The sequence below is a fragment of the Haemaphysalis longicornis genome, unplaced genomic scaffold, assembly GCF_048455015.1.
Source record: "Haemaphysalis longicornis isolate Haplotype H1 unplaced genomic scaffold, Haemaphysalis longicornis Haplotype H1 scaffold_9, whole genome shotgun sequence".
NCBI classification, from domain to species: Eukaryota; Metazoa; Arthropoda; class Arachnida; order Ixodida; family Ixodidae; genus Haemaphysalis; species Haemaphysalis longicornis.
The window spans coordinates 132,336,985-132,359,875 of record NW_027526460.1 but is presented as its reverse complement, the minus strand read 5'-3'; the positions used below and the strand labels follow the sequence as shown (position 1 = coordinate 132,359,875).

The window sequence follows — 22,891 nt, the reverse complement described above, 5'->3', positions numbered from 1 at the left end:
TACCCGCAATATACACCTTGACATCAGAATTTAAACCTCGCTTTTGGGGAATAACACCCATCATTCGGTGTAGTTTGGAAAGATGGAAGAACGTATTTTATGAACACCAAATTCCGCACTGAAAACAGCGTCAAACACCTTCTAAAAGGAGACACCGGTAGACGCCTTTAAAGTCCTCGCACTGAGCATGTTTCCTCGAACAGCATGCATTGGCCAGAAATTTTAGTGAGAACATTTCGAGAGTGTGCTATATTAAACATTGAGGTATAAAACCTGGGGCGTCTTAATCGAACCAAAAAATCAGTATGTATTGTCGCGTTGATCGCAGTCTTGTATCGAAGGCCTCTCAACCGATGGCCTGCCTGTCCTAAGGTGGGGCCCATGAGGCAGTCATGGCAAGGCGGCCACAAGTGCCTCCAGGAGCGGCCACTTCTTGCTTTTCGAGCACTTTGGCCTGTAGTCGTCCAGGTCGAGGTCCCAGACGCCCACGCAGAACTGGTTAGCCGGCGGAGAGACCTGGCTTCCGAGGTAGGACCGCACTTTGTCCACCTTGGCCGCGATGGACCAGGGGCTTTCGAACGCTGCCCACGTCTGGTCTTCCCTGAGTGATCAATAAAACTGGCAGTGAGCTATAAGATTTGTGCAATTTTAAAGAGCTGGCCTTTGGTCACTTGTTCAGCTCCACTCCAGCCACGAAAGACGCTTTTTTAACCGCAGAAATATCAAAAACACCCAAATTTCGCGCCCCGGTGACGCAATATGGCCAGCAGTGACGTATTATGGGCCAGCACGGAAAACAGTGGGGCTCTTCGATTTACAGTCTCGGACTCACCGCGGATAGACCGCGGGTAGTCCGAGGATTCCCCGAAGCCATTGGGATACATGGGAAAATCGAATGCCGGACTGCTTCTCGAGGAGTCCACGGTGAGTCCGAGACTGTAAATCGAAGAGCCCCAGTACAATCACCCAGAGATTTATACACCCCCCCTAACACCCCCAACACCCCCCCAAAAAGATTCCACAACCACAAGCGCCCTGCCTAGGGATTTATACACCCCCCCCCCCCCCGAATCATCTCACCAACACCCCCCCAAAATCGAAATTCTGCATAAACCCCTGCAATCGCCCAGTCTTGTTTCTCACGTGCTTAGGTCGGCTGCCACCAATCGCACTAACAGGATTCTGTGAGGTCATAGAGAAATGCCGGAAAGTGACAGAAGAGCCACCTCTGCTTATTATTATTGTAGGGTTTAACGCGCCGACGCAACGCAGGCGATGAGGCGCGCCGGAGTGGAGGGCTCCGGATTAATTTTGACCACCTGGGGATCTTTATCGTGCGCCGAAATCTCGTACACACGGGCGTTTTTGCTTTTCGCCTCCATCAGAAAAGCGGCCGCCGCGGCCGGGAATCGAACCCGCGACCTCGTGCTCAGCAGCGCAACGCACCTCTGCTTCATCTGTTTGCTTTAACCATAGAGTTTCATATGAAACTCTATGGCTTTAACATCTCATTATTGGTTTGGATTTACCGATAAAATCGGCATCCATGTTATTGCGACAAAGCAGCCCTTTAATGAACCAAGCTTGCTTGTATTTTTCTTCATGGCCCCTCTAAAGGTGCCCGGAAGGGAGCCATAAACTTTGTACAATTTCTAAGTCATGTCAAAGTTTAAATTGTAAAGGCTATGGACGGCCACCAGGGGGCCATTCGGAGTAAGACGTGCCTCGCATGGGCTCCGCAACAAATCCTTTCTTGGTGGCATAGTTTGCTCTTACCCTCGAATTTCGGTGTGTGTGAATCTCCTAGCACACCCCGCCGACGATCTATCAAGCCTCAACTGCCTCACCCCAGCGGTTGCACCGTGGAAACGCTGCAATGTATACATCGACGCGGCGCCTGGGCTAAGCCTAACGCCTGTTCGATTTCATCGACTCCCCCCTGCGACGCCGTTGGCTTGTCGGGACAACCAAGGCCCGGTTCCTCCCGACGGCTATGGACGCCGTCACAGTGCAAGGTGAGGACATCTCGCCTACGGACATTACTCCCGAAAAAGGCTGGTTGGAATGCTACCGGCGCCGTGGCAATCGGGCCCTGCAATCCTTTCGTGAATCTGCCCCGTCTAACAACCAGGTCAACACGCCTGCTAGTCGCTCTCTCTCATGCACACTCCTACGCCTGCCTCCTCTTCCCCGAGAGCACATCACATCAAGATTATTTTTCGGCCCCACGGTGGCATGAACGTTGCCCGAACGGGCTCCGCCGACCTTCGAGACGCCATTCTTACCGCTGCTAATATCTCGGCGGCCGAAGCATCGGCAGACATCTTCCGCCTCAACTCCGAAAAGAACATTCTCGTGCTGAGTACGCCCAGTATAACCAGGGCAGGCCGATACAATGCTATCACGGCAATTCACATCGACTCGCAGGACTTCCAGCTGTCTCCTTATGTCGCCACCCCCGAAGGTACCTCTAAAGGAGTCATACATGGCATACCCGCCTACGATACGCCGGAAGCGATCACAGCCAGTATCGTCACACCAGCCAACCCCAAAGCCCTCCAGGCGCGCCGCATGGGCACAACCAGCACAGCCATAATCGTCTTCGACGGCTACAAGGTGTCTCCATACATTTATTACCGTGCTGCCGAATACAGATGCTACATCCATCGTCAGAAGATGGAGGCATGCCTCGCCTGTGGTGACAAGGGACACCGCGCCGACGTTTGCCCACGTCCCAACCCCACGCGCTGCAGGAGATGTGGGGACCATCTCGTCGAAACCTCCTCCCACACGTGTGAATCCAAATGCGCCCTGTGCGGCGGCGCACATCCTCTGGGAGATCGTTCGTTCAAGCAACGCTTCAAGGCGACCCCTCCCCGTGGAAAGACCACCAGCCTCCGCAAACAATGGCGAGAAGATAGCGCTGCACTGTAATCACCACCACACGTCACCACGAAGTCTCCAGCTGCTTCCCATGAACAGCACCCACCTGCCTCCCAAGAACGACGTGCCTCTGCAGCTTCTGCAGCAGCAACACCAGGGGACACCACCCAAGGGGAAAAGGCATCGTCCCGACCTTCCAAGTGGGTAAACTGGGCAGCAGCGGCGGCCTCAACTCATCTTCCCCATCAAATGAATTAGTTGAGTTAAAGCAGTTACTTAATCAGGTTCTCGAAGCAAATGAGAAACTCAGAGCCGAGATCAAACAGCTCAAAACATCTCCCCCACCACCCAGTTAATCCGATAACTCAGCAGTCATGGACAGTGATAACCCGCCTTCTTTTCACTCAATCCCTACTAACCCTCCCCAAATTGGTTCTTCTACACCCTACATCACCAAGCAAGATTTAGAGCATTCTATTCAAAACATCACAGAAACTATCACCTCCAAGCTCCCTACAAAATATGAACCGTTCTTCAACCTTGTCACGAAACTGACCTCCCAGGTAGCTGCATTCGAAGAGCAGTTATTGACAGTAGAGTCACGTCCTACTACCAAAAAAGCTTCCAAGCCTTACGACAGGCCGTCCTCCCAAATAACTGATCATGGCAACTGCTAGTTATACCATTTGGCAGTGGAATTGTCGTGGGTACCCACGTAAGCGCGGCAACCTACAACAAACCATGAATAATCGAATTCTAGGTCCGCCCCCGGATGCATTGTGCTTTCAGGAGACTGTAGACAGGTGTCGTGGCCAAACTATCGGGATATAAATCCTTCCCTGACTCACATCCCATTGCTACAGAAACAACTTTGGTTCATCGCAATATGCCTGCTGTACAACACATTCTTGAAAGCGAGATGACCACGTCTTTGTGGAAATCATCCCCCCAAGAAAAGACGCCCTCAGTCTCTTTATACTCAACGTTTACAGCAGCCCTCGCTTTCATAGGCATCGTTTTCTGCTCTTGTTTCTGCTGCTCTTGTTTCACGGAAAAACCCAATCGTCATAACAGGTGACTTTAATGCGCACCATCCAGCGTGGGGCTACAGAAAGGGCACTATCAAAGGCAGATCATTATGGGAAGCAGCACAACAGGAACAACTTACCCTCCTCACAGATCACGCATACCCAACCAGGCTGGGCAACAGCGTTAGCGTAGACACAACCCCCGACCTAACCTTCAGCAGATATGTCAACCCCCAAGCCCAGCGGGTAAACACGCAACAGGATCTAGACAGTGACCACAAAATACTGCATATCACAGTCCCCCTTAAGCACATGTCACGGCAGGTGAAATCTGACACCATCGTTGATTGGTACGCCTTTAGACATACCGAACAATCTCCTCGTCTCACCAAGGACAAGCTTTCTGAGTGGGAAAACGGTCTGCTCAATCGCGTTAAATCGGCCACACGTGAATTAGAAATCGATGCGGATCTCCCCCAGCCAGATGCACGCCTGGCTCATATGTGGTAGGCTAAATCTAGCATGCAAAAACGCCCCTCCCAACAAAAACACAACCAGAACCCCGAAGAAGGATCGCTCGACTCAATCGAGAAATAGAAAATTACTCGTTTAAACTTGTGGCTCAAAACTGGGTGGCCACATGCGAGTCTATTGACGCCAATTTCAATTGGAAAAAAACTTGGAACATCCTCCGCCATCTAATTGATCCCAGTACCACTAAAACAGCTCAATCCCAATCCATACAATACCTAATTCACAACTTTGAAGGATCAGAGCAAGACCTTCTGAACTACATCACTAAGAAATATGTCCAACAGTCCACCCATACAACACCCCTCCTACAGAGGCAACTCGAACGACGAATTGGATGCCCCCATAACTGAGGCCGAGGTAAATGCGGCCATACAGCGGCTGAACACCAGATCGGCGCCCGGACCAGATCTTATAACAAATAAAATGTTACGTAAGAAAGAAAGAAAGAAAGAAAGAAAAGTTGTGGTTTTCTGGCACAGCAACCTTTCGGTTATAATGCGCCAGACGCAGAGTAGAATAATTATGCAACGGTTAAACAATGTTATTCAAGGTGTTGTGAAGATTAAAACATTTTAAAAGGACTCAAAGATGCACATAGCTAAAACCGGTGTAGAAGACCGGTGTCCTCAAAAAATTTGAAAACGTTACTAAAATCCACCAACGGTTCATCACTAAGTAAAATCGCAAAGTGTAAAGGGATGCAAAAGGTGTATAATGCTTTGAAATGTCTGATGCGTGCTGCTTAAAGGTGTGGGCAGCTTATTAAAACATAAAGTACAGTAAGATGATCTCCACAGTGGTCACGCACGGGTTTCTGTTCTTTCTGGATCAGGAAGCCGTGTGTGAGCACAGTGTGACCTATTCGCAGTCGGCATAAAATAACCTCATAAAAACGATTTCTGTGTCTGCAACTTTTCCATTCAGATAGGTATGGTCTCACTAGGTGTAACTTATTTTCAGTCTGTCTGTCCCATTCAGTTTGCCAGTACATTGTAATGAACTTTCGTATGGTGTTCCGAAGGTCCTGGTAAGGAACCTTGGACTTCGTTATTGCATAATGCTTAGTATCGTATGCTGCTCTATCGACAGTTTAATTTTCTGGAATGCCAATGTGGCTTGGTATCCAACAAAAGACGACACTAACCCCTGCCGATGTAAGGCGGCACAGTCGATTTTTTAGCATACCTACAGCCGCATTCTTTGAAGGGACAAGGGAGGTCAAAGCACGTATGGCGCTTAAGGAATCTGTAAAAATTGCCACTTTTTGTAGTCCATTTGCTATTACGTCTTCAATAGCTGACGTTATACTAAAAACCTCTGCAGTGAAGACACTGCCCTCATCAGCTATCCTCTCAGCTACAGTAACTGCCTAATCTAGACGATTTATCAGTGGAGGATGTCACACGACTCTTCAACGAATGCTGGGAGTCTGGTTATATCCCGGAACGGTGGCGTACTGCCAAAACGATCCTAATTCCTAAACCCGGCAAACTGGGTAAACTCTTCGAACATGTTATCCTTTCCAGATTAACTAGTTTTGCCGAACGGACACATCTCTTTCCGCCCTCCATGTTTGGCTGTCGCCCTAACTGGTCCACCCAGGATGTTATGCTCCAACTCCACCACCATATTATTGAGCCGGCTTTTGCTCCTGTACGAACAACCAAGGCTATCCTCGGCTTGGACCTTACACGAGCATTCGACACCATCTCCCATTCGGCAATTCTCGAGGGTATACTGAACTCACATTTGGGAGAGCGGACTTACAACTATATTCATTCTTTTCTATCGGACAGAACGCTCACTCTGCATCTGGGTCCCACTAAAACATCCCCAATCTGTTTGGAAAGCACTGGCACTCCCCAGGGGTCGGTGCTATCACCCTTTCTTTTCAATATCGCCATGAAAGACCTTCCTCCTTTACTATCGACCCTACCGGACCTCCATCATTCCCTATACGCAGATGACATCACTCTTTGGATCTCCAAGGGTTCGGACGGACACATTCAGGATACCCTTCAAACAGCTACCCAAATGATCGAAACATACACATTTAGCCGCGGCGTCTCCTGCTCGCCACAAAAGTCAGAGTTTTTCCTCTTTCGGCCCAACGCACATGACCCCCCCCCCCCCCAACATCCCAATTACCACCCAATCAGGCAACATCGTATACCTACCGTGGACACCATCAGGGTCCTTGGTTTGCGCCTCCATAGCAAGGGACACAACCTGGACACTATCCGAGAACTTGAACGCGGGGTATATCAAACTACGAGACTAATATCTCAAATCGCTTCGAAGCATAAGGATGTCAAGGAGGGCAATCTCATTCGACTCATACAAGCCTTTGCCCTGTTCCGAATAGCATACTCGACCCCCTTCCTAACCATGAAGCTAAGCGAACGAATAAAAATTGACGGCTTGATACGTAAATGTTTCAGGGTAGCCCTCGGACTCCCTCCAAAAACCTCCAACGACCGCCTCCTTGCACTGGGTGTCCACAACTCCCTTGACGAGATAGTTGAGGCGCAACGCACCGTCCACTTAGAAAGACTCACTAAGAGTCACACCGGTCGGCACTTGCTTTATTCCTTAGGCCTTTCACCACCCACCTCCAACTATCAGCAATTGGTAGAAATCCCCCCTTCCATCCGCCAGACGCTCCGAATCAAACCTCTTCCGTGAAATATGCATCCCGTACACAATGAGGATCGCAGACGGGCTCGCGCGAAAGCCCTTGAAAAGGCGTACCCTCCAGGCTCCCCCACGCTATACACAGATGCAGCAACCTATCCTACCAGAACGGCTGCTGTTGCCACGGTGGTTGACTCGAAACAAGTCCAGCTCGTTTCCGCCTCCTTACTTACCCAATCCCCCTCGGCGGGAGAAGAGATCGCCATCGCGTTGGCTATGACCCACAGTCCCCACCTTCAAACAACTATTACCAGTGACTCCAAATCAGCCATCCTAAATTTCCTTTACGCAAGAGTTTCCCCAGCAACTTTATCAGTACTTTTGAAGGCACAGAACATTCGATCCCGCTCTTTCACTCTCGTCTGGGCTCCCGCCCATACCGAGCTACCTGGAAACTCAGAGGCCCACGAAGCTGCTCGAGCTTTGGTCTTCCGAGGGCTCGATGGCACCGCCAATGATAGTGAGGTATTCACTCTACGGGACAGGCTGCACACATACGGGGACATCCTCGCCCATTACCGCTTGGAGCGTGCCATGTTTCCTCCTCCTCACCCATCTCTATCCCGATTCTTGGCGGTCATCTATCGGCAGCTCCAGACCCCCTCCTTCCCCACCCCTGCCATCATGTCTGCGATCTTTCCGGACACCTACGTAGACGCATGTCCATATTGTTCGGTCCCTCACGCATCGTTATCCCATATCATATGGGCCTGTGATAGCATCCCACTATCCAGGCACCGATGCCATCCCATTCTCCTTACCATCACCAGCGAGGCGCGCTGGGAGGCCACCCTGCGTGACCCAAACCCCCAAATTCAAGAAGACCTGGCCCACTTGGCCGAAGGTACCGGACCCCTGCCCAAAAGGGGCCCTGCTGCCCGACGGACGACGGAGAAGACGTCGCCGGCCTAATCGCCCCAGCTGTGGCCAAATAAAGTTGTTCTGTCTGTCTGTCTGTAAAGGCTATCCTTCAACTTTTTGCGGTAGATTTACACATCCTTTATTCAACAGTAAGCTTTTTCAAGGTTACTGTTGAAACTTACTGGGAGTTACTTCCTGATAAAAAAGGAAGTATTTCACAGAGTTATATCAGCTTTGAAATTTCGTGTCACTACTCCATTAAGCATACAGCAATTCAACTTCGGGAATCCATAATGTATGAAATATAAGTTCGAAGCGCTGATATCCGAGTACACATTTTCTCACGAAATACTTGCCTGACGTACACGTAGCTGCACAGGTCTGAGGTGGAATTACGGGATTGGTAGACGCGTTTGCAGAGCTGGTTGTATGCCAGAATTCCATCGTCGCCCGTGTACCTGTCAAAGGGGAGAGACATGCGAAAGTGCACCCGGCCGCCTTGAAGACGAGCCAAGAAGCTGCGTCAACCTAAGCTGCACATTCTTGGGCGCAAACGATCCCACGCTGTTATAGGGAGTTAGTGAGTGAAGATTTTATTGTAGCAAGGGGGACGTGCGCCGTACGGTGGGGAGAGGGGATGAAGGAAGGGGATTACTAGGGAAGGAACGTATTGGATACTTGTTGAGGTGACTGGAAGTCTTCGCCGAGGCCGGCCCCAGACAGGATACTCACACCAGACGAGTAAACTGCAAAGATGGCAATTAGTCGTAACAAATATTCGCCTAATTCAGTGTGTTCTTGGTGTTGTCGGAAAATTGCATTAATGGTGGTTAGGCTTTCTGGGCATGTTTAAAGAAAAAATCGGCGTGGTAAAGCACAGAGTTAAGCCATTCTTGCATCTTTGCGCTTTTTTTTTTCTAAGCGGACGTAAGTACGTTGGTACTGCAGATATCTTGTTCTGGGCTCTGGCTGGTGTACACTTTGCTTTTGTAAAGCCGAATGATTTGCTCCGAAAGCCCGCAACCATGTATATCAGTACAGTCTCTGCCTAGGAACGCCCCTGTGTGTAGGAGGGGCGTTTCTTTTGGTGGCCCATGGCGTGAACATTCCGGAAGGACGGTATTCGCGACGAATTGCCCTTACTTTGCGAGTTCTGGTGGTTGGGCGGCCCTCTTGTGGGACGCGGTAAAGAGGGCCATCCGCAAGGATTTTCCGGTTCATCCCCACGGCACGTACGTGCTTTTTGGCCGAGGACAACGAGGAGGGTGTTTCTCACCATTTGGTCATATTGTTGGGCACCCACAGTATACGGCCTTCACACATGGCCTCGCATGGCCTCACACATGGCCTCACACACGGCCTCGCATCCACGGTGATGTGGATGCGAGGCCGACAAGGTTTTTGAGGGTGCCTCACAGCTTGTGGTAAAAGTGCATAGGTCGAAGAACTGCCTTCTAGAGTGGCTTCCAAGAGTGATACTCCTGATTGTACTCGCATAACTTTAACTCTTCCGCTACCGCGCCTATCAAAATCGATCAATTTGATCGATACTTTTGGGAGCGCCTTTTCATAGCGTTCCAGGCGTTCTCGAACAAGTAAAGCTGTTCGGAATTAGATCAGAAAATGGCCTTTCAAAATCAGTTTTGTTTTCATTTTTGCTACGGAAACGGGATTTTTGACCCGCTTTTGAATCACCTGGGTGTGGAAAAGGGGCGTGGTCATCGCGCGTCACGGCTACCAACGAAGAATGCGTGGAACTCGTAATTACTCTGCACCAGCGCTTGTTTTTTGCTATCAGGGCGTGAATGGGGAACTAGCAAACAATTTTCAATCGTCAGGTACGCGCTCTGAGAGTAATAATCCCAGAAATCGGCTCAAAATGTCAAGCAGTGCCTGGTTGCAAAGCTACTTTATGATTTTAGGCAGTTTTATTGCCTTTGCGCACGATGGCGCAAACAGTTTACAACAGTTTCGGTTTCGTTTCTGCATCGCGAAATTCATATTTAGCGCTACTACGCAGTTACCCCACTTCAAGGCTACCTGCCATGGCGCCTGGAGCGTCCGCGACTGATCCTCGAACAAAGCACGGCGCTCCTGATTTCCCCCACCCTAACCCGATTTCTGCGATAAGAACTTCAGATGCAAGTCAAAAGATCACACCCAGTCGCCAGATATCTGTTCCGCCGAGGACAGCGCTTCAAACCGGCCTTACACTGCCAGCTGTTCGACTTCCAGTTTCGTTTCCATGCGAGGGTATATCCGGGTGCTGCTTAGTTGAACTATAGTGAACAAGACATTCTAGTTCACTGTAGTTGAATTGTCCATTCGGACCGAGTCTCCGATAAGTTTTTGTACTGTTTCATTTGAAAAATTAGGTTAGGTGGCGCTGCAATAGAGGAGGCTCGTTGTGCTGATCTTTTCCATCGCGCAACTGCTACTCGGCCAAAGATCGCAGGGCACGATTCTAGCTCATCGTACCTCATTTTTGCGAGCAAGGCTACAATTGCGAGTAAAAAGATGATAAAAAAGCTCAGCTTTATGTTTTGAGAGATAACTGACCGTGAACGACAACAAGCATCAGCCACGGCGTTCCGTTTTCAACTTCATGCATGTTTTTTTCCACATCGCGTGCTTGTCCCAAATATTGTGCTCGCTGTAAATGGAAAGTCAGCCATTGACATGATGTTTTTACGTTATGTGGGGGCAAATTGGTGCCTCTGATAATGACAAACCGCCAGGTTTATTCCAGGAAACCACCCGAAATTGCACATTTTGAATTGGAGGTTGGGCTTCACCGCATGACACGAGCACCGTGCATGCTAACATTTTTTTTTATATCTGACAAACTGTTCTGCGCAAGTCGACATTTTTTCTAGGGCGTGTTTTTGAAATGTTTCCCTACAAAATGTATATTAAAATTTTTTTCTACTACCGGTGGAACTTTTCTATCATTTTTTTCGACAACCTGACAAAAAAATTTGATTTTGATATTTTTTTACAACTATGATATATAAAAACCCTTAAAAAAACTGGTGTTATTGGAAAGGCCGTTAAATAATCTGCATTTTGTGTTTCTGCAATTAGTGCCTAACCAATTTTTTAGCAGGAAAAAAAAATGTTTTCTTGGACCCCTAAAATTAGTCAATTTTCCGGCGGTAGCGGGCTTAGAGAGGGGCGCGTGAAAAACACTCGACGCGTCCGAGACAGTCGTCACACTGGAATGACGCTTGAGAGAAGTCGCCACAGTACGTTTATTTGTTGCGGTGTTCCGCGACTCCAGCACCGGTAATGATGATGCGGATGGTTACGAGAAACGGGAAGTGCGACATGACGGTAAGAATGGTAGTGAGAAGGACATAAGGTGCAAGGTGGTTTAAGCACATTAGTACCAAGACACCTTCACGTGTCCTCTACGCAGGCAGTGTTGTACCACATAGCTCGCTCACACAAAGACGACGGGCTGGTAGCCATCCCTTTCGATCTTTTTTCTATATTTTTTTCTTGTGTTCAGTGTTATTTATAACGGGGTAAAGAGAACAAAGATCACGAAGTCATTTGACAACGTCGAGTTCGTCGCAACGTTATAAAACTATATGCCGTGAACATCATTCGGTGTATGAAGGTCGAGAAAAGGAGTGGAGGCGTTGGCTGTTGACCGCGTGAGATTGATCGCACCGTACACGGCACCTTAAGACCGTAAAAAGCGCGTTCGGCCCGTTCCTGAAGCGAGATTCACACGACGGAGAAATTCCGCCTTTCTTGCCCGCGGAGCCCGATCAGGTGAGCGGTTTTAGGCTCCGCACCTCGGCGGGGATCGACCGCGAAGTCTCTGGGAATGCAGCCGCATGTTTTCGGCAATTGCGGTGCCGTCTGCTAGTCGCTGCGCACGTATGAATGCCCCGCCAAGCCTGACCATTCGGTGACGCTGTGCTGACGTCACATATATCCGTCCACCTCCGCGTGTCTCCTCGTCCGTCGTGTGAATCCCGCTTACAGCGAGCGTCCTTGTTCAGCTGCGCTGTAGGCGGTGTTCCACGTACGACGTACCTGTTCAGGTTTCCAGGGCCGCGCACCGCCATGCGATAGTCCATGCTGCCGCCGGTGACCTTGTAGCCGGTTGCGCGGAAGGAGACGGTGAAGCAGAAGCGGGACAGGTTCATACGCTGACCCAGCATGGCCAAGTGGTAATCGAGCACCCCCATGACGCTGAGGTTCTTCCGCGGACCGTCGGGCCTGCAACACGACAAAGAGGATACAATATAGTTCTTGCATGATTGGCTTAAATTTACATCATGTCCAACGTGCTCCCCGATTGGCCGACCGACCATGACGTCACAGACCATGCCTCACCACCTCACAGAGGAAAGGAAATGACAGGACGGGAAAGGAAACAAATTGGGAGAATGCACCTCTCACAATCCTCATGCAGGTGGAGAAAACAAAAGGATAAAGAGGCACAGAAATAATTGAAGGTAAATGGGAGGTTATATTTACGAATGCGTGAACATTTCGTCCATCACTCTCGCGAATTTGAAGCGCTCCACGAGAGACGTCTTCAACCAAGAAAACGCAAGAAGTGTTGAAAAACGTTCAAATTTCGCGCTACATTGACGTGTTATTGGTAAGACAGACGTCATACGGGCCCGCACTATACAGGTAACAATTATAACTGCACGTTAGCACTGAAGTGATACCATCAAACAAAACTAGGCGTCCCACTGCAATCGTCCACTCATGTGTCTAAGCGATGGGATATTTCGGTGACTGCCAATCGCACAAACAAGATTATGTGACGTTGTATACAGAGGTTGCCGGATCGAAAGTGGCTGTGGAGTCGCCACTGTTTCACATGTCTTTCTTAATGTCTCCATTATTTTTCATGCTATACCATTGGTATCATCGTTACCGGGAAAAAGCAGTCTTTCTAATAAACCAAACTTGCATTTTGTCTGCACGGCACCGGGCCATGTAGTTTATTGTTTTATTCGAAAGATTTCGCGATTTATAGTGCCCCCAGCTCTTTTCCGGCAACAAATGATGCCCTATTCACTGAGAAATTAATCAATTTCGGTAAAAAATTTGATTCCCCCCCCCCCCCCCAAATCGCGTGTTTTCTTGACGTCTGCAATGTAGTCATCATAACGGCGCGTATATATCCAAACCTCCCAGACGGCGCTAGCGTACTCAGACGCAGACCGTTGTCCGCCGTTGCATTGTTTTGGACCGTATTTAAACCTGGCTTGTTTTTGTTACGGTAGAAAGCAATCGTTTCGTGAAAGATTGGATATGCTTGACAAACAGGGTCACGTAAGGCAACGTTGCTTACGCCAATCGGCCAGTGTCGTATGAGATAACTCCAAGTGGTACACTGCTGTGCAGCTAAAACAAGCATAGTGCGCCCAGTGCCAACAGCAGCGCGCGTAGGTACTTCTACGTTTACTTGTATTTTCTTAGCTTTCATTGTTTAGCGCACCATTATTACTGTCCTAAAATGAATATGCGTTACATTTAGGTGCAAATAACACGTTCGGCAGGCTTATAAGCCCTGCCTCATTTGCGTTTGCTTTTACCGGCCCCAGTGAATCGCAGAGCTGGCACGCGTGAGATCATTGGTCTTGTTGCGGGATATGAGCTACTGGTTCGCATGGCCATTCCCTGTTTTCCTCATTATATAGCTTATTTGAGCCAAGTTTACCTTAAAAGTGGTGTCAGTATGATTCTAACGAGGCAACCTTTCGAATGAACCAAATTCAATTGAGTTTTGTCTGCGTGGCCTATTTAAAGGAGCCATGAAGAGAAAACACAAGTTTGGTTCATTCAAGCGATTGCCTTGTTAGAATCATACTGACACCACTTTTAAGGTAAACTTGGCTCAAATAAGCTATATAATTACGAAAAAATGGAATGTCCATGCGACCCACTAGCTCGATTCCCGCAACAGAACCCATGATGTCATACCAGCCAGTTCTGCTATTGGCAGGGCTTACAAGCTTTCCGAACGAGCTATTTGCGCTTAAATTTAGGGCACATTCTTTTCAAAGCAGTAAGAATCGTGGGACAAAACTTAGAAGTTACGAAAGCGCACACGTAAGCATAGAAGTACCGATGCGTACTGGTAATGCGCGCACTATGCTTTGTTTAGCTGCACAGGACTACGGGGTTTTGGGGTTGTCTCAGACGACACTGGCCGATTGACGCAAGCAACGGTGTCTTATGTGACTATATTTGTCGAGCGAGCACTATGTTTCACGAAACGAGTATTTCTCCCTGAACAAAAAGCAAGCCAGGTTTAAATACGGCCAAAAACAAACCAAAGGCAGAAAACGGCTTGCCACGGTATGGTGGCGCAGTCTAGCTTGACTAACAGTAAACGTGGCTCCGCAATCGGCTGCAGGGCACTCGGTTCCTGTGATGTCATTGAAGACCAGGAAAACACATGATTTAGCGGAGTGGAGTGCAAAACGTTTTTTATTATTGCATTGAGTGCTATCGTAAGCGGTGGGGGACATCCTAGCCCGGTAGTCTACACTGTGCTGCGGCAACCCGGGCGCACGTCACAGGAAACTCCTGATCCGCGAGTTGGCCACTGCGCAGTAAGCTTTCCCACAGCTCAAGGGTGTGTGGTTGCAGGGGTGGGGGGTTGGCAGGGCACGTCCAAACCAAATGAGTTGTTGTATTTGGGGAGCCGGGGCAGTATGGGTAGTTGGTGGGGGGAAGGGGTATGCGGTTGGGGAAATCCATTGGAGGAAGGTGTGACTAGAAGGATAAACAGCGCCGCAAAAGACCGGACGAAGTAAAGAGAACAAACCACAGGCGCTGACGAACAACTGAGCGCTTTATTGCAACAGAAACATATATATAGGACAAAATAGCACAACGAAAAAATGAAAAAAGAGCGAGAACAGATATCGCAATGAAATATGATAGCTCGTGACACAAACGTAATCACCCACGTGGATTTTCGGCGCAAGATGCTCAAGACAAGTAAACTATTTCCTTCTCCAGAAGTGCAACAGGCGGCTCGCTCACACACGGGCTTCCTTTCTTTTTGATTTCGAAGGCTTCAAATATTTCCCGCTCCCTCTGTCCACGAAACTGTGCGAGTGGAGTGCAGCCGTAGGAAGTGCAATGTGTTGCCGAGGTGCTACTTGTGGACGACCCTACATTGTACGCATGCTCCCGCAGGCGATCATTTAGGCAGTGGCCTGTCGGCCCGATGTACGTACGGCCACACGGCGACAATGGGATTTCGTACACGACTTTTTCAACACAGTCGACATAGCGAGTCCCATGCTTTTTTAGGCATGCGCTCACCTTCGGAGCTTCAGCGTTGACACGCTTGCACAAACGGCTCAGTTAGGTGCGGAGAATACGAGCCGTACACCCGCCTTACTGACAATCTTCGTTAGGGCATGGCTAACACCATGAACGTAGGGAATGACCGCTGTTTTTTGTCTCCCTTTCTGAGGGAACTTTCCCGGAGTTCTAGAGGAAAGTTCACGCATCAACCTTGACGCCAAAGTGCACATGAGGTAGCTCGGGTAGGCAGCAGACTTCAGGCGGTGGACCTGGGCATAAAAACTATGTTGCACTCGATGGGGACAGGGCCTGCTGAGAGCACTCCTAAGAACACCCATGGCAACTCCCCTTTTGACGAGCTTGCTGTGCGCTGAACTGTAGGGTAAAAGGCTCTTTTGGGACCTAGGAGCATATTCCCAGCAGGTGTGGTCCTTGCTTAAAAAGAACACAAAGTCTAGGAACCTTAGCTGGCCATCGGAGGGTAATTTCATGGTCAGTGCGAAAACATCAAATTCGAACGTTGCGAAAATTTCCTCAGCTCCTTCGATGATCGGCTTGTTGTTGTCCACCTGGTACACCACCAAGAAGTCGTCAACGAATCGAAAAGTCTTGACGACGCCATGCTCAGAAAGGGCACCCTGCAACTGCCTATCCACGCTGGCAAGCAACAAATCACTTAAAACAGGAGCCAAGCACGTTCCGATGCAGACGCCTTCTTTCTGGATGTATAAGTCACATGCATACTCAACGAATGTGTACCGTAAAAAGAACTGCAACAGTTCAAGGAAGGCGGAAACGTTGGTGCCGCATGAATTCTGAAAACGAACCGTACCGTATTTGTCGATGGTGTCACTCACTGCTTCGCAGATGGGGCCCTGAGGTAATGAGTAATATAGATCCTTTACGTCCACCGAGACGGCTCCAACGATTTCATTGTCAAGGGTGCTCAGGAACGAGTCAACTTCACGCGGGCTCCTGGCGAGGAACGGGTCGTCTACTGTCAAGACTGACAGGGACCGCTGAAGGAAGAGACCTAGCGAGTGCTGCCATGTGCCTCTTTCACTGACAATGACCCTAAACGGGCATCCCTCCTTGTGCGGTTTTAAAGCGGAGCTTCATGAGCCTCTCTCACGGTCTTTCGAGGCAGTGTTGCTGGCTCTTGTTCCCCTGTCCGAATGGCTCGTCCTCACCTGGTGCTCATCCATTCTGGGTTTCTCACAAAACCAGCAGATGGCGCGCTGGCCTCCGTGATATGATGCCGCCATCTGTTCATCCAAGGAGCACGTGAACACGCCACAGCAAAATTAAAAAAAAAAAAAGCTCGCGCAGCGTCCAGGACATCCAGGACCGGAAAGGATGTCACCAAGAAAAGGAACGCCTTCGCTGTCAGTTTCATGTGCGCACAGAGTTCACGTACGCAAACGTGAAAAGGATACACAGCCCACGCGCATGTAGTTTGATTACAGGTACGCGCTCCCCGTGCTTAGGGTGCCTGGATGCACGCGTTCTGCGCCCGTACCCGCGCCTTTCTCCTAGCGCCATCTACTAACATACAAAGACACTACTCTAGCCACTCGGGATCTCGCGAGCGCGTTACTATGACGACGACAACCGCTACTTCTTCAGCTGAAAAATCGCCCTTTTTTCTGGAAAACACAAGCTTGTTTTGTTGAAACTTTGGGTAAGGATTAGAATGGACAAATTGAATACGAAATCAACAACTTTGAACACGATATTGCACCTAGGGATTAGCGGCGAAGCTATTACGCTGCGAGGCGGAACAGGGCGTCGCCATGTTGGTTAACTCTACGTAAGGAAGCATAAAGACCGCTACGTAAATATTCGGGTCACTGAGACCATGGCGAGACTCACGGCCACCATTTGCGTTCTGTGCAAGCGCGCTCGTAAAGCGTGAAATTTCTACGTACGTGAAGCTTATACGTACGTGAAACTAAAACTAGTACAGTAGAATCTCGATAAACGGAAATCGCTTAAAGGGAATTGCCGCTTAAACGGAACAGTTGCCTGAAATTTGGTTGGTTTTGTATTCAGATAACGTAAAAAAAACTCTCGGTAATCGGAACTAAAATTTCCGCATCACCGTGTAAACGGAACCAGAAATGGAACTTCTTGTGAAATACACTTGCATGAGAATCAGCTTTTTACGGTTCCGGCTGTTTCGTTCTTGTTTTTTTTTTCTTCCTCCATGCTTTTTTAGCCTTGTTGGCCTCGTAAGCCTCGGCTCGTGAGTGGTTAGCCGTGTTAGCGCAACGAATGCAACATCGCAGTTCTTGTTCCAGTCGTTCGGTCTCGATTCTCACCTCCTGTCGCCTCGTTCGTGCCATCGTTGTGCTATTCGTCCTTCATTACCACGTTGCCGTCTTCTAAATTCGATGGCTCGTAAGCACTCGCGAAGTTGAGGCCTCTAGCCTCCGTGAAGATGCAGTTGCAAGGGCTCAAACAAAAATAATTGACGCATTTTGTAGCGCACAGCGACTCATTGTTGCCAAATCAACTTTGTGAATGCTGTGCCTACGCTTCTTGTAGTTTCCTTGCTTTCTGAAAACTATCAGCTACAGTCACTTTCTAGTGGTTAGAGTTCCATGAAATGCCCTTAGAAGTGTGTACGCACATAAATTTGCACCTTAGAACATCTCTCTCAGTAAACGGAACTCCTGCTAAACGGAACTAATTTTTCCGGTTCCTTGAAGTTCCGTTTATCGAGAGTCTACTGTACTGTCAATTATGGCGTAGGCCGTGAATGTATGCTGGGTGTCAGTGGTGTTGCCAGGAATATTTATCGTGGTGTGTTATATCCTGCAGATAAAAGATAAAAATAAAAATATAGTCTGCGCCCCAACAGTACCTTCTTTTTGTGATCTATCTTAGTCTCGTTTTTACATTTAAATTTATCGATGAAGTGCGTAAAAAGCACGGGTAGAAAAATGGCCGGAAAGAAAGGTGGATGCGCGTCCCATAAACTTTCGGGTGTGTTTTGATACCGAAATGCAACACCCTCGCAACACCATCGAGGTGCAACACCCTCGCTCGGCATGCTGGCTGGAATGGGTGAGTTAAGGCAACAAGTGGCGGCGGCAATGAAAGACAGCAAACGCCGTGAGGGCAACGTCCACGAGCGAGAATCGGAACAAAAATGCCTCACGCACTTTCGTGTCAACCAGGTAATGCAAAGCGCCCCTACGACTGTGCAATCATCTCGAACGGTGCCTCTTAAACTCTATTGCGTGGTTCACAACACTGGCTTTAATGACGATGTGAACGTCACTGGAGGCTTCGTTTTGCGTCGATTCAGGGATCCCCCATTATTTTTTCCCGCCCTGTCAGCATGCAGCACTCACTGCTCGTAGGGGCTGGGGCAGCTGGTGTAGTTGTACTTGGGCGCCGGGAAGAAGCCGTGCGTCTTGGCCACCAGCCAGTCTACTTGCGCTTCCAGGTCTGCGACGTCGAAGTTGGCGAGCTTGGCGAAATCGCTCGGCACGATGGCCCCGAGCGTCATGATCGGCCTGCGAGAAGCACGTACTCCATTCGCGAGGACGCTCGGCTGGGGCTGCCTGCGGTGCGCTCTTTTAGCCGCCATATTTGGCGGTTAAAAGCAGATTTAGAATCAGATTTGTCTAGCACAGGCCATCATGAGGTCGAGCAGGAATAACGTGCACGAGAGCGTCCACGGGCAGGCGAAACGACTAGAACACGTTGGTTTCGCGGACCAAGTGATAGCATCGGTCGCAGAAAAAGTGTTGAAGACGGGGGGAAAGCCGGAGAAAACGCCAAAGAACAAGAAAAGAAAAAAAACGACCGGCTAGACGTTAGGCGATTTCCCATTAACTAGAAAAAGGTGGCTGCCGCCGACGACGTACGGATTATCTTCTCAGCGCCCAACAAATTAAAAAGCCTCTGCGAGAGAGTCAATAAGTTTCGGCAAGACCACACTGGCGAACCAACCCGTGGAGTAAAACACGTGCAAAAGTTTGTCAAGGGTGAAGAAGGCGTGGTGTTCGAAATTCCCCTCCCCTGTTGCAAATCATACATCGTACAGACCGGCCGCTGCTTTAATGAAATACTCAGGGAGCATAAGAACTTGTGAACGTAGTTAAACGCGGCTAGCAATCTACCAACGCATTGTTACAGATCTCATCGAACACCGGAATGCAAGAAAACGACCGTGCTCCTGAGGTCAAGAGATAAAAGACAGCGCGAGATATGGGGAGCTTACAGAGTGGTGTCCGGAAAAGAAGGCGGTGAGCGCGAACACAGGCGGCGCTGCGAAGCCCGCCTCCGTGACGTCAGCTTAGGGATTATCGCATTTGTCGTCTGCTTCACTCAGGCTCGCTCTCCCTGCTGTTTCTTTGCGCTCGGTCAACGCCTGATGCTTGTCCGCACCAGAATTGGCGTGTGGGTAACTTTTTATCATAACAAGAGGCTTAAAATCGCATACACTAACTCATGGTGTCGGTTAAAGTATAGTTTTGGATACCGCTACGGGAGAAACATTGCCGGCGCCACCCCATTCCTTGCGAAGCCGGTCCTGAGCGGAGCGCGAAGAGTCAGAGCTAGGCGTCAGCTTCTCAAGTAAGCATTCGAACAAAAGGAACAGTCAGCTGCTAAAACCGACAACAGCAAAAATGGAAGACCAAAACAAATTCTAGGCCTTCAGGGCTGTTGGCTTTGGCAGAAGGCATTACGGTTCCCGGTAATCATATGTAAGGTAAAACAGTTTTTGCAACCTTGCCGAACGCTCGAACGTGTTTTGTCTCATCACTTTACGTTGTCAAGGCATGAAAATTTGCCGACATGCACTATAGACTGCAAAAACTGTAGGTTGAGTTCCAAATAACCCAGTGTGTATATACGCGCGTGCTGATTCTATACCAGGCATCTAACCAGTATGGAGGTTTATTGAGCAAAACGAGTCACGTCTTCGTTAAATTTATAGTAACATATATGTTTGTTAGGACCTGGAGCGATATTTCGGAACATTTTGCACAGCCATATCTTCCCGATATTCGGATATGCGTTATAGGAAAACTGCACTCAAGAGGAAGAGGAGGAGTAAAGGGAGGAGGGGAAAACTTTATTTAACAATTAAATCGATCTGGTTAGTGGGACGGGTCCTCAGTCCAGGACAAGAGAGTAAAAGTAATTTTCTTCAAATCATAGAACGCCATCCCGAGTAGAATGGGATTTGTTCTTCGCGCCTGGAAGGGTTGAAAAGCAATAAAGAGCTACTTGGAATAATTCTTCTTCGGTTTCGATTCTTGTAATATATGCAGGTATACTATTTATTACGTTAGGTAGCGAGTATATCATGCCTTCAACGCTGTAATCATGTCATCATTGTTCGAGTTGAGTCAGTTCGTTATGATAACGATATAATTACGATAGAAATTCGGAGCACAAAAGCCGCCTTCGAGTACTGTGGACTACGTCGTTTAGGGCGCGATCGCGGGGGCGTAGCACAGACCTTCTCATTGTATTTGCATGTGAATAAACAAAGCACGTTGCGGATATGCACCTTCTTGCACGCAGCCGTAATGAAAGCCAATTTGTGAAGAAGGGGATGTATGACATACAACATGAAGGAAGTATCCACACGACCTTTGTGAGCCTCCCAAACATCCCGAAACCTCCTAATAAGAAGTTGGTGACGGCGCAGAAAAATTAATGCGTTGGGCAGAAAAAAAGCAAGAAACATTAATCTGATACGAGACAACAACGAAAGAAACAGAAGAAAGCCGCTTTATTTCCTGCTGTGCGATGCGCGTGTAGAGGCCGCGGCTGGGTACGTAGCATTAAACTGTGGAGTCTTCACAGGACATCTCAAAAATACTGCAGGGAAGCCTACGCATTTTGAATACTTATCGAGAAGCTCTGATCGCTGATCCTCGCGAATAAGCAAAAAAGGACGAGTTACACCCGATCTTCTGACCGATACTCTGAAGAAAGATGTTCTCTATCTCTTCGTGTGTTGCAAACTTGTGGGGGATACAGCTTCAAATTATTCAGATGCGTCAGAAGCTGGCAAAAACACTTAGTCGCTAGAAATACGCTTTTTAACGCACTACAGCAACGAAGCGGGTGATTTCTAGCCCAGGCACTGCTGCCCCTCACAAGCGGAGTGTAGCAGACGACAGCGGCGCGAGTCCCTAAGCCGACGTCAGAGCCAGGGGGCGCCACTCAAACATCTCACCGCCAATACTCGGTTACAACTTAAGAACGGCACCACTTCATGTAGTGTATCACTCCGCCAAAGCGTCGACCCGTGATGTCAGTGCGCGCGCGTTTTGAAAGGGGTTTGCAATGAATGCGTGATATCGTCTGCCTTGTCTCACGCAGTTTGTTTGTCGTCACTGGAGTCGTTTATAAGCATATTAAGTCCAAAAAATCACGGGAACGGCCCACACCATGTTCAAAATATTCCCAGTAACGCCCTACTTGCGCCGCGCGGAGAAACATCCGGCTACGGTGATAAGGCACAGCGGCAACTTCTGGTGCCGTTCTAAGTTGTCACCGAGTATATATACGTAAGCGCACCATCGATAACATTATCAAAAAGAGAGTTAGACATCTTGCCACATGTAGGAACTAAGCACGTGCCCCATGTACACTGCGCGTCGTGTTAATCACAGGTATTCAAGAAATGGTTCCGTTTGTGTTCTTTCTTGTTTTTGTTTTAAACTAGCAGTGTACATACATATGTTCAGTGTGTCTAAACAAACCAGTTGTTCGTTGCGCTTCGTCCTGTTTCGTTGTCTAGATGCCTGTTGATACTCTCCCAAGTTTAAACGCTTCACACCTCAGCTGTGCAGCACTAACTGTACTCGGGAGCAAGTTAGGGACGGCAACAGCTCATGTACGGTATTACTCCGCCGAAGCGACGGACCCGGATGTCAACGGGCGTGCGCGTTTTGAACGGATATGGCTATGAATGCGTGATATCGCCTGCCTTTTCTCACGTAGTTTGTCGTCGCTGCAGTCGTTTACAAGCATAATAAATGCAAACAATCATGAACACGGCTCGTGCCATGTTCACAATATTCCCAGCAACGCACTACGGCGCCGTGCGGGGTAACATCCGGCTGAGGTGATAAGGCATAGCGGCAATATATACGGAAAGAACAATGGAGAATCCAAGACAGCCAAGCTAACCAAAAAAGAGGCAAGGCAAAAAACTAACTCCAATCCACGCTGTGAAGGTGGTTGGAAAGCAAAGCTTTAAACGACACCCACAACAATTGCCGATGCGACGTCACTTCAATTTACACACGTGGTTCTATAAAGAGTAAAACCAGATATTCTGCCAGCCGTTACCTGAAATTCGCGGGGGCGGCGTCCCGAACGCAGCAGCAGCGTCGGCCACGGCCGGGCTAGAGCGCCGACATTCTTTGTATAGCCACACGTGTGAATTCAACAACCGTTTGGCGGGAGAAAGAAAGCGGAGAGGAGCGTCTTTCCAAGGGTGAGACAGGAGAACCTAGCCGTCCTGATGTGGTAGCTTGGGGCTACACTACCGCGCGACATAAGCGCAGATACCGAAACAATGCGGCATGTGAGCTTAGTCATTCCCATTTATA

At 48.9% G+C, this 22,891-nt stretch overlaps 1 protein-coding gene across 1 annotated transcript; it reads right to left on the bottom strand.

The window, feature by feature from the left end:
* Nucleotides 1–390: 390 nt before the first annotated feature.
* Nucleotides 391–18,923, bottom strand: LOC144153443 (chitinase-3-like protein 1). The gene is made up of 4 exons (XM_077685089.1): nt 18,659–18,923; nt 12,048–12,233; nt 8,357–8,458; nt 391–601 (listed from the first exon to the last, which is right to left on the bottom strand). Exons 1-4 carry the CDS (start codon nt 18,895–18,897, stop codon nt 391–393), a joined length of 738 nt encoding a protein of 245 aa, XP_077541215.1. The 5' UTR covers nt 18,898–18,923.
* Nucleotides 18,924–22,891: the final 3,968 nt, after the last annotated feature.